General features: G+C 46.5%; 1 protein-coding gene across 9 annotated transcripts in view; it reads right to left on the bottom strand.

Moving 5' to 3' along the window:
* Positions 1-11,217, bottom strand: part of unm_hu7910 (un-named hu7910) — a 43,132-nt gene extending 31,915 nt beyond the window's left edge. For 4 of the 9 annotated variants that reach the window (XM_056583659.1, XM_056583662.1, XM_056583663.1 and 1 more), the window contains exons 1-6: positions 10,927-11,217; positions 9,583-9,961; positions 9,424-9,489; positions 7,289-7,486; positions 3,846-3,890; positions 3,070-3,138 (exon numbers count right to left, since the gene is read on the bottom strand). In XM_056583659.1, coding sequence (XP_056439634.1) covers positions 3,070-3,138; positions 3,846-3,890; positions 7,289-7,486; positions 9,424-9,489; positions 9,583-9,727 — 523 coding nt within the window. In that variant the 5' untranslated portion in view covers positions 9,728-9,961; positions 10,927-11,217. The remainder of the gene's footprint in view (positions 1-3,069; positions 3,139-3,845; positions 3,891-7,288; positions 7,487-9,423; positions 9,490-9,582; positions 9,962-10,926) is intronic. The other 5 variants (XM_056583664.1, XM_056583661.1, XM_056583666.1 and 2 more) reach the window with 5 other exon arrangements.
* Positions 11,218-12,360: the final 1,143 nt, after the last annotated feature.

Raw genomic sequence — 12,360 nt, 5'->3', positions numbered from 1 at the left:
AGTAGGAAGGAGAGGACTGAGGGAGATAGGAAGCAGGAAGGGCAGAAAGGAAGCAAAACAATGGAGGGGCTTGGAGGATCGCCGTTGGTCCACAGTGGGCAGGAGATGGGGGTTGGGAGGAGGTCGAAAGAGAAATCATACAAAGAGGAAGAAATGGATAAGATGATAACACAAAGGGGTCAAATGAATGGTAATGATGCAGAAAGAGAAAGCAGATTGTGAGGTTAAGGACTTCCAGACAAACCATCATCTATCAAAAACCAGTGCCACCACAATAACTGGTATCTGTTGCCCTCGCCTGCCAAAGTGAAGCCTCCGCCATCTTGTCCAAGGCCCACAACTCACTAACCCCAACCCTCATTATTAACAGTGGCACAAAAATAAATGTACTGAACATCATGACATGCACATAAGCCCCTGTCCCAGGTCAGTATTAACTGTACATAGTCTGTTGGTGATCAGGGTATGGCCTTGTCCCAGGTCAGTATTAACTGTACACCAGTGGCGGCTGGTGGTTTTTAAAGTGAGGGAGGAAGGACTGCGCGCTTGGTTGCCATTGGCCTGCTTGCACTGTTAGTGGCGTATGGTGGCATAAGTATGTGAGACTCAAGTTGTTTCAGGGTGTTTTGGTGAACTACAAAATAGCAGGGAGGGATGTGAATACAATTGATACAAATCCACCAGTGGTAGTAATGCCCACCAGTGGGTGGGCAGCATGTCTTGGACTACAAGGGCCGAAGGAAAGGACGCAAAGCCAATTAGTCAAATCAGGCCTACTCTTGATTTGCACAACTACCGTATATAAAAAAAGCTGGGCCTACCATTGGGCCTATTTTTGCCCTCAATGACTGAAGCTATTGCTCGTAATTGGGCTATGTTTATTTTCAGCTACAATTGTTTTAAGAAAAATTAAGAAAAAAAGTTATGCCATTTAAAAAACATCATGCTATGAATCATTCACTAACATCGTTTCCACAATATCAAACAGAATGGTCAGAGTAACAAACAATTAAAAGAACAACAAGAACATTATTTCACAACTATTTACATAGGTTGTAAGCCTAAATTGTTTGAGGCAAATGTGGATGTTAATGGATGTTTTAGAATGTTGGTCATGGTGTTAAGCCAATTAAGATTGAGGGACTTAATTTATAGATCATGTCAATCCTCCTCGCTGTTTGAGTTGCAAAGATATCAGTCACCTGGTCATACCAAACAGGATATTTTTTAAGTGATTTACGGATAACGGCTTGTGTAGCTCCACTAATTTTGCCGCCCTTTCAGACTTTGCCCAACATTTCCACCGGAGGTTGCGGGTCGGTCTGCAAAGGTGCGGAACGGGTCGCGTTTCTACCGCCGAAAGTGGGCGTGATCTGGATTGAGACGTACTCGTCGCGGTTCTCGGCGGTGGTGGAAATGCGAGCGTAACTGAGCTGGGCTATACCGTCCGCACCCTCACTACTGGGATGAGGCGCGCCGGTTGAAAAGGGGCATTTCCACTGGAAGGTGCAAAGTCTTTTAAGGTGCAGCACGGATCGCGTTCCATCGACAAAAGTGGGCGTGACCCAGACTGATCCGTATTGAGCTGTACTCGTCTCACAGTACTCCTTCGTTGGGGTACTGAGACGCCTGAAAGGGTGCCGGTAAGTTTGAGCTACACACGCCGTCCGTTGATTGGTCGACAGAATCACACTTCCGTGCAACAGGGGGGGTAATAACAAACAAACACATTACCCGCGAGTTCTTTCTGGACAACGGCGAAAGCTTCGTTTATTGAAGAAAATTTTGCACGAAAGTTTACCGTCCTTCTTGGACGTCCTTAAACGTTGCTCTTTGTTCATTGTGCACGTTCTTCTTTTTCATTCGATTTATTAGCAGGCTTCACTGTGTGGGACTGCAATGAGGTCACAATGTTTACGTAGCTGCCACGGCTATCGCCATGCGGCTTAATGCCCGCCCTACCATAAGGTTACTGTCGGCGGTGGAAACGCGAGCCGTAACTGAGTTCGGCTATACCGCACCCTCACTACTGGGCTGGGTCCGAAGCAAACCCGCAGGTGGAAAAGGGGCAAAAGCAAACCGAGCCGCACCGAACCGCTCGGCGGAAACTCCAATATAAGCGAACAGAGCCGCACTGTACCGCAACGAACAGTAGCGCACCGCTCGGTTGAAACGAGGCCTACGACTGAGTAGTAAGCGCCAGGTTCGTTATCATCGTAGCCTAGACTTGAAGGGATAACCCCTCCCTCTGGGCTGCTCCACAACCAGGGCTCCTGCATATTGATTCATACCGCAGCCAGGGCTCCAGCCTATTCGTGAATAGACTTTGACGCGATCCAGATCTCTTAGCTAGTCAGACCCTCAGAGGAAGACTTTCCTCCACATTCCCATTGAACCCCATGTTATTCCCTGGCCGCCAACACTTTCGGGGAAATGAATGGAAGTCAATGGCGGAGAGGGAGGAACGTCCTCCCTGAAGTAATTGTCAATAGGCAAAAGGTGGTGCTAATGTCCCTTTACCCAGGGAAACAAACATACTACAAAGGCATTCAATTAGTAATATTTAACGGCATTAATTCATTACAGTAGTCGGGGGAATCTACATTTTTTATTCTCAACAATGTTGAGGAGGATCCTCCTCCCTCTCCTCACTAGAGAATCCTCTACTGCTGTACACAGTCTGTAGATTATCAGGGTACGGCCTGTTCCAGGTCAGTATTAACTATACACAGTCTGTTGGAGATCAGGGTATCAGTATACTGGGGTTCAGGTGAAAGGCATCGGGGGCTTTAATAGGTCTAGGGTCTAAGTTCGGTCCGTCAATTAATGCGATCAGCCTCCGGAATATGTAACCCCTAAATATGTACGTGTGTAACATGTATTCATCCACCCTTCGGAGGAGGCAGGTATTTTGGACCCGGGTTGGTGTATTAAAACACACAACGGTAAACATGCATTAGAAAGAGGCATGTCGATCGAAAGAGAGTGAGCCACAGTGAGAAAAGACAGGAAAAACAGAGACATGAAGAGGGAGTAGAGATAAAGAAATGTTGTTTTAAGGAAACTTGCCAAGCAGAACTTTAGCATCTTCCATGTCGAAGTCTCCATCTCCGTCTCTATCGTACGCCATCAGTTTACCTTGAGGAGAAGAGAGATGAGTCAGCCACATGCAGACTGTCCACTGCTGCGGATCGACACATAACAAGGGGAACAAGGATTTTAAACAAATAAAATAATCAACAAGGGTCAATGTGCAATGGATGTGGGTCCCATTCCTTGCCTAACCATGTCACATCCGGATATCCCTGTCCAAACCTCAAATGGATCTTGTGACGATTTGGGTTCTTGGATATGACGAAATCCATGTTTTGTATGTGACACTGCGTCTAACAATACTAGTCTGCTGTTCTAGAATGTGGTTTGTGATGACACACACACGCCGGCTTCCTCTGCTCAGATGTAAATGAGGTTATATCCACAGCCTTGGTTCACATGCTCCTCTGACCCTCAGGGTCAGCAGGTGCTCTGTCTCGACCCTCATATTACTGTTCTGATGGACATGTGGCCAAACTCCAAATGGACAAAGACACATGGACAATTGGTAAATAGATAATTCTTCACTTCGAACAATAACCCACATGAATGTAGAAGTAAAAAAACAAGACCTTTTCAATCAACAAAATAGACAAATAACATGACATAATATGTATAAAATTAAAATGATAAACATTAAAATATACATATTTTAAGACAAATAAAATGTGTATAGTGTCATGATTAAGAATGTGATTTGTGAGAGCAGGAAAGACGAGCATTGATAAAGAATCAGCAGAACATCCGTTTACCTTGTAGAACCTCAGAGAAATTCACACGGAACTCCTTAGCCCTCGCTGTATTTAGACAGAGACACACACACACAGAGACTCAAACACAGATAAACAGACACAGAGAGAGAGAGAGACAGAGAGAGACAGTGAGAGAAAAGAAACAGAGACAAAGAGAAGAGACAGACAGAGACGGACAGACAAAGAGAAAGAGAGACAGAGAAAGCAAGAGATAAAAAGAGAGAAACAGAGACAGACCGAGAGAGAGAGACAGAGAGACTCAGAGACAGAGAGACGGAGACAAAGAGAGAAGAGACAGAGCACAAAAGAGACAGACGAAGAGAAACAGAGAGACGAAGCAAAAGAAAGGTATAGAGAAACACAAGGGAGGGAAAGAGAGCGATATGGGTAGGGAGAGGGAAATAGAGAGCACAAAGAAGATAGAGCAAGGAAGTGAGAAAGTATAGTAAAGAAAGGAAGAGGTCGAGAGAGAGAGTGCAAGGGGAGATGGAGCACAAAAAGTGAGGAGGGAAGAGAGAGGGCAGGGGGAGAGGAGATCAGCAGAAAGCATTACACGTCGGAGCAGAGAGGAGCCACAGCAAGGGATTCTGAAGATTATACAGTATTAATCTGGTCTGCCTCAGCGGAAACAAGAACTGCTCAGAACATATTGAGGCTAGAGAATAGATGATGCATTAATATAGTTGATATCCTCCAGAATGTTGCGTGCGCGCACACATACACACACGTACACCCTTTTAGGCCAACAAGTAATGACATCACTTGCTGCACATGATGATGCTTGGGCCTTTGTGTTTGGAAGCATGTGTGTCTGTGTTAGACGGACACATGTTAGACAAGCTGTGTGGGAAGACATGCAGGCACAGGGCACACAGCTTGGTTCTATATCTGTTTGGAATGAAATAATAAAGTAGACCAATCATTTAATGTAAATACAAACGTTGTATTAGGAATTAATGGATTTGTTGATCATTTAAAAATTAAACTAATCAGGTTTTTATATTAGTTATAGAATACTGTAGAATCCTGTTGTTCTGATTCAGATGATTCAGCGATTGAGAGATCCTGTGTTCCACAGTGATTCTGTCATCTTTAAGTGATACAAGTTGTCATGATTAAGCTCTGTTAGAAGGCTTGTAAATGTAGCCCTTCCAAAGAGTCAACATGCTAGCTACCATCTCTCTACCCTTCAGCGTCTGGCTCACTTTAGCCTGAGAAGCATTCTCCTCGTTGGATATACAGCACTCTCCAGCGCATCGGGAGGTCTACAACACTGAGCAACTTTAAAAAGAACACACCTTGAATGAAGCTCAAGGTCAACTACCCTGTAATGAGAAACGCATTTCTTCCTGAAAGGCCAAATATTTATATTGGTAACATTATAATATTATTAAATCTGAATACTTCGGTAGGGATTGGTTCATAATAATAATAGTATTCAAATGTAGAGTCACTGGCCCTCATTTATCAAACGAACGTAGAAATGAGCGCAAATCTGAACGCATGATTCATCTTACGATAGGACCCACGTGAGATTTACGAAACCTTCGTATCACACCAATCCCAGCGTACGAAGGATCTTGCGTTGATAAATACGGCGGCTGAGATCGATCGTAATGAACGTGACACGCCCATATAAAAGCACGTCTTCAGAAGTCTCGCCCCCAACTTTTACGACATGGAGAAACGTCCAACGGTAAAATAGAGGAATTTTTCCGAGACCCAAATGGAGACGCTCGGGTCACTGGTGGATGCGAACCGTCTGGTTTTATTTGGCAGCCTAAAAGCTGGCAATAAAGGCCAGCAAAAGAATGCTATATGGAAGGAAATAACTGTTGCAGTGAATATTGTTTCCAATGTTCGTCGGGCTACGGAAGAGGTTTGTTAATTAAATTAATTAAATAATAAATTAAATGTACAACTTCTGTTATCCAGCTTAAAACATTTCACATATATGCTATTGTTTGCATTCCGTTAAAGTTATTTAATTCCGAATAAGGTGAAGAAAAAATGGTCCGACATGAAGCTCATCACCAAAAAACGTGTTGCGGCTGTGAAGCCGGCCAAGCAAGAAACGGGAGGAGGCCGGTGCAGTGCGACTGCAGCGTAACTCACCGAGATGACTCTGACCATGTAGTGCGCCCTGATGTAGACGATGCCCAACGTTGCTATTTTGGAAAATAAAAGAATCGTACGTGCCCCCAGGCCATCGGGCTACCATGTTCAGGATTGACATTCTGGCATCGCAAATAATCTGAACATTAACCGAATGGTAGCTTTTGCGGTTGATGTACGCGTAATCATTAATAGATGGTGGCTTCATACGCACATGGGTACAATCAACCGCACCAATCACATTTGGAAACCTAGCAATAGCATAAAAATCCCGTTTGATTCCAGTTTGCTGATCGTTAGTGTATGGGAATTTAATATAACGTTCAGAGAGGGACAGTATAGCTGCCAAAACTGCTGGCATGGTTCGGCTAATAGTTGGCTGGGAAATACCAGACCTGTCCCCGATCTCCCGCTGAAAGGTCCCGGTGGCCAAAAACCCCAAGGTAGAGCACACCTGCACTGGCACAGGTATTGCGTTTGATCGCCTAGTTTCTCGCCTTAACTGTGGCTCCAAATCATTGCATAGCTCCATCAGGAGATGCCTTGGGAGACGAAAACGACTCAAGAGCCATTCATCGCTCTCCATAAAAAAATCGGCGCGGTCTCGAAAAACTCTCTCTCGTCTTAGACGTGCGTTGAGGTCCTCTAACAGAGCCAGATCTGCCATCGCTGCGACTCGACCACCTATTTGGCAAAGCTCCTGTTTATATAGACAGCTGAATAAACATTTCACCTGTCACATTCTAATTATTTTCATAGCAATACTGTTTTTAATTAGGGCTGACTTGATTGTAATTGTTTGAACGGCTGGGCTAATTCCAATTTATTTAGTACCTAATTAATACAGATGTGCAAAATGGGCTACTTGTGCTGCACTATTCATCAGTGAAATACCCGTGTGTTGCGCCAAAAAAACTTGCGTACACGAGCTCAGACCTGACGTGAGATTTCATCGCAGCCTGCGCTCACGTTCAAATTGATAAATGCCAAGCTCAACGTTGAAATGAGCGTAGATCCATTTTACGCACGTTTTCTGTCGTACGCTCGTTTGATAAATGAGGGCCACTGTGTTTCATAAATATCACAAACACACACACAACCTATATCAGTATCATCAACGCTTTTTTACACTCTCAAGCCAGGCAGTTTCTTGAACACAACTAACCATGCAGAGTGCAAGTAAAAAATATTAAAAACACAAGGGGACTTATGTGTGCGGATCCTGTTTTTGGCCAACCAAAATGGTCAAAATTTGGCCTTGACCTTTGCCCTGGCAGTCACCATGAAATACCACGAAAGGGTGCTTGTTGCTGCCGGGCACTACTCACCAATGACACTGTCATAGTCAACAACGTCGAAGTAGACCACCGCCACAGAGCTCCAGACCCCAAGGAGAGCCAGGACCACGAACCAAGTAAACATGGTGGTCTTGGGCCCTACTCCTCCTGCTGCTGCTGCTCCTGCTGCAGCTGCTGCTCCTCCGTCTGACTTGAGCCCATTTTTGCTGTCCGCCGTTGGCTTTCCATCTGATGGAGGAAGATAATTTCACAGGGTCACAATTGGGAGAGGTTTGATAAGTGAGGGCATTAGCCTTAAGGTAGGGGCGTTCACGAGGATGGGAGGGCGTGGGCAGGACGGACAATATGCATGGGCGGGTGGCTCGGGTGAGCGGTACGCGTTGGCGGGCGGTCGGTTCCCGTTGGTGGGTCGGACGGACGGTTCGCGTGGACTCGCGGGAGGGTGGTTCGCGTGGACGGACGGACAGAGACAGAGACAGCGACAGAGAGAGAGAGAGACTCGTAGGGAGGGCGCTTCGCTTGGACTCGTGGGAGGGTGGGCGGGCGGTTCGCGTGGACTAGCTGGAGGGCGCATCGCGTGGACACGCGGGAGGGCGCTTTGCGTGGACACGCGGGAGGGAGGGAGGGAGGGAGGGCACTTCGCGTGGACGGGAGGGAGGGTGGGCGCTTCGTGTGGACAGGTTATATTGGATTGACATGCAACATTTGGCCAAGAAACATTATTTGTAGTTTCTGTCCACCAAATACTTTATTAGAGCTTCTCACCACAGAATACCACAATTTAACATCCATGAAGCCTCTTGACATTCCTGGTGAAAACAGATTTATAAAGACACGTAACAATCAACGAGAAATAGTGATTAGACAGAACTGAACATCTGAAAATTGATGATGTTGTGAATTGATTTTCTTTATGTTTTACACAATAGATCCAAGTTAGAGGTGTATCCACATATTTGACCCTAAAATATTCCAATTTGGAATGGAAATGGATAGTATATCGATCAATACCTTCAAAAGGACGGCATCAGTGACGTAAAGTTGTACCAGCCCATACATCCATAACACGTAGGCTCCGATCCTCCACTAGTGATGGAGGGTTGACTATTTACAACAACAACCATCGGCGCTTTCAAACTCTCCTCACAGTAGCCTGCAGCCAATAGATGTACACTGTTGGCAATTTGGCAACCATTATAAAAGGAGAATAGCTTAGCAGGTTGAATAAGAATTACTGTAATTGCAGGGTTTAACGGGGAGAAATTTTTTGATTTCTAGTTAATAGCAGCTAGCGCCTACTCGTAACAGGGGTAAATGAATGGCTAACAGGTGGCTGGAACTACGGTGACACCATACACTTTTGCATGCCAGGCTATTCTTAAAACAGCCATTGGTGATTGCTGCTCAAACACAAACTGTCCTCTCAAACACAACCTATACCTACCCCTACATAGTACCTATTAGATCCATACGTCTGACAATAATTGATAACTGACCTTCAAACAATATATTTGAATGCCTAATAAAGTGCACTTGGTCAGGGCAGACCATGGCCCTACGGTTCAGATGGCCCTTTAGCCAGTGTCACGCAACTTTAGCTCTGCAAGCTGAGTGCGCGCACTGGTCTTCAAGAAAGTTACGAACCGCACCTTTAACCTCTGCTTAGAGGGCAAACACTGGACTGCACAACAACTATGTTGAAGTTCACAAGAGCATGCCGCTACCAAACCACAGAACCCCAATGCTGCCTTCACGTCTGTTCATACGTTACCAACAACCAATATTCAATACGATCTCAAAGAACAACAACACGCGCCACATCAAGTCATAGCACCACAAAACCAAACCCTGTATCCCCATAGTGTTAGTTCAACATAGGGGTTCACTTAGGCATTAGCATCAAAGCAGAGACACTGTGTCATACAAACACTCATGTCAGGACCGACCACATCAATCCTTGCCATGCAGCAGCCAAGACCTGACCAGACCTTCATTTGCACTACCAACCTTCATAGTAGGGCAAACCAGCAGTCATCATTACCAGGGCTTGTTGTGGGATCATTCTAATGTTGGAGCATTCTAATGTTGGAGCACAGCATGCAGCTCTTCCAACAGCTAGAGTCAGTCAAACCAAGACACACCAGGGGATGCCGGTCCAGTCCTACCTGAGTCCCGTAGGTAGGGACAAACCTCGGCTCCAACAAGCGGCTTCTCTGCCTCGTTAAGACCACCTAATAGGGAGCCAATGGGAATCAAGCCGAGAGTTACCACAAACAGATACACAGCGGACCAGGAGAAACACTAGTTTAGAACACAAGTCCTACCTATGTCCTGTACAGCAGATGCCACCTCCTCCTCATCATCACACAGCTCCTCCTCATACATCACCTCCTCCTCCTCCTCCTCCTCCATGTACACCTCCTTTCCAGAAGCAGTGGAGGAGGAGTCTCGGGGTCTGCATGTCTCCATCGGTAACCCCAACTGGCCTCTGAACCCAACGGGTTCAGAACTGAACCGGAAGTAATCCAATCCAACCCAACCGAAAGCAGCTGAGAGCAAGAACCCTGGTCCCGCTCAAATGGTTCTTCACCAAAGCCCGCCCCCCTGCGGAACCAGCCTGTCACTGGATGGCGGGATGGCTAAACCGACCCTAGGCTGACACTTGGTCCTTGCCGTTCAGAACCAGCGAGACGAGCCAATCAACTGAAAGAAGGAGACAGTGGAGCCAATGGTGAAATAGTAATAACCAGAAGCATGTAACAATGACCGAGCAGATGAGAATGGCCCGTGACACTGAGACACCGGAGCAGACACAGCCCTCCTCTGTGGGCGTACATAGTTAGGTCAGCCAGAACCCGATCCTGTCTATTCTTAGAGCTGACAAAACGATGGACAACAGATCAGCCGAATGAGTGGGGTGTTGAAAAGAGAGCGAGGGCGACAGCTTTACTTTCCAACCTTGATATACATTTCAAGGTTGAAACATACAGTAAGACTCGACAAATGCACGTGTCTGTGTGCACATTAGCAGATTTTTTTTTTAGACAAAAGCATGCGAGTACACCAATTACTGTTTTGAACAACTGGGACTATTTTTCCCTTTACACTTTGTACTGCTTTCCTCGGAGATGTACAAAACATAAATAAACCTTGACATGCATTAGGTCACATCGACCTAGTCTGGCTACACACACACGCACACGCCTCCACTTTGGAGAACACGGAGCAAAGGGAATCAGGAGGACTTGTCTAACATCTCGGTCCTCTGAGAGACAGCCTAGTTACAACACGTTAGCCCCCCATTAGCTAGGGTGTACTCTTGCTGTAGCTGAACACTGCTCCTCCGGTTCAGTAGAGGCCCACTATCAGAGCATCAGCCAAGGATCAGGGCTCAGCAGGTCATCAATCCAGCATCCGGGCTCAGCCTAGCGTTCAGGGCTCAGCCCAGCCCCAGGGCATCAACCCAGCAGCAGGACTCAGCCGCAGCTTGACTTAGGTGTGTGTGTGTGTGTGTGTGTGTGTGTGTGTGTGTGTGTGTGTGTGTGTGTGTGTGTGTGTGTGTGTGTGTGTGTGTGTGTGTGTGTGTGTGTGTGTGTGTGTGTGTGTGTAGGGTACATCACCCCCTACAGTGGACGTTAGAAAGGCTAGCAGCCAGTTAGGGCACTCACCTTTTTTGGACCGGATTTTGGGGCTCTTTTTCTGGGCCATTTGTTCGTAGCTTCCCGATGCGTCTGCAGATGCGCGACAACCGTCTTGGACCAATGGGGCTAATGCGGAGGCTAATGTTGAGGCTAACTGCTGAGGCTAACCGCGTAGCTTCACGGTGGAAATTGAGATAATGTTCTTCTCGATGAGGCGCACAGATCGATCCCGATATACACGTCGTTCTCTCTTAGAAACCAGCAGGCTAGGCTGAACTCCCTGGTAACCACGGCCTGAGTGACGGGACAACCCACCATAGAGGGGCTCAGGAAAACATGGTGGGCGGGCTTATGGGTGGAATATAGTTTAAGTAATCCACCAATTAGCGTTGGTACAGCCACGAAGCCCCGCCCTGTACCCTGGAGAGAACTAAGACGTGGCGGAGGAGGAGCTGCCGTGTGGAGCATGGAGCAGCGAAATTCATCCTGCTAACATAATACACAAGGGGAGCATTTAATCAAAGTCGCTGACTAGGAGCGTCGCTAGCAATTTAAAACATTTGGGGCTGTAGCCCAGAAGTCCTTTTAAAAGTTAGCACCATATGCATTGCAGCCCCACATTCGCAGATCCGGCTTCTCTAAAATTTTGATTGCAAAAAAAATGCTCGTTCCAGGGTGGGGGCCGGAGATTAATGTAATATCAAGCGAGCCCAAAGACCCATTTTGCCATCAGAGGGGAGAGGCGCGGTGAATGGAAGCATCTCTCTCTCTCTCTCTCTCTCTCTCTCTCTCTCTCTCTCTCTCTCTCTCTCTCTCTCTCTCTCTCTCTCTCTCTCTCTCTCTCTCTCTCTCTCTCTCTCTGTGCGTGCGCGCAAAATTGTGGAGGATATCAACTATATTAATGCAGCCTCTATTCTCTAGTCTCAATATGTTCTGAGCAGTTCTTGTTTACCCTGAGGCAGACCAGATTAATACTGTATAATACCCAGAATCCCTTGCTGTGGCTCCTCTCTGCTCCCACGTGTAATGCTTTCTGCTGATCTCCTCTCCCCCTGCCCTCTCTCTTCCCTCCTCACTTTTTGTGCTCCATCTCCCCTTGCACTCTCTCTCTTGACCTCTCCCTTTCTTTACGATACTTTCTCACTTTCTTGCTCTATCTTCTTTGTGCTCTCTATTTCCCTCTCCCTTACCCTATCGCTCTCTTTCCCTCCCTTGTGTTTGTCTATCCCTTTCTCTTGCTTCGTCTCTCTGTTTCTCTTCGTCTGTCTCTTTCGCGCTCTGTCTCTTCTCTCTTTGTCTCTGTCTCTGAGTCTCTCCGTCTCTCTTTCTCTCTTTCAGTCTCTGTTTCTCTTCATCTCGGTCTGTCTCTGTTTCTCTCTTTTTGTCTCTTGCTTTCTCTGTCTCTCTTTCTCTTTGTCTGTCCGTCTCTCTCTCTCTCTCTCTCTCTCTCTCTCTCTCTCT

This window comes from Gadus chalcogrammus, chromosome 23 (assembly GCF_026213295.1).
Source record: "Gadus chalcogrammus isolate NIFS_2021 chromosome 23, NIFS_Gcha_1.0, whole genome shotgun sequence".
Classification (NCBI taxonomy): Eukaryota; Metazoa; Chordata; class Actinopteri; order Gadiformes; family Gadidae; genus Gadus; species Gadus chalcogrammus.
This window is presented reverse-complemented; position numbering and strand designations above follow the sequence as displayed.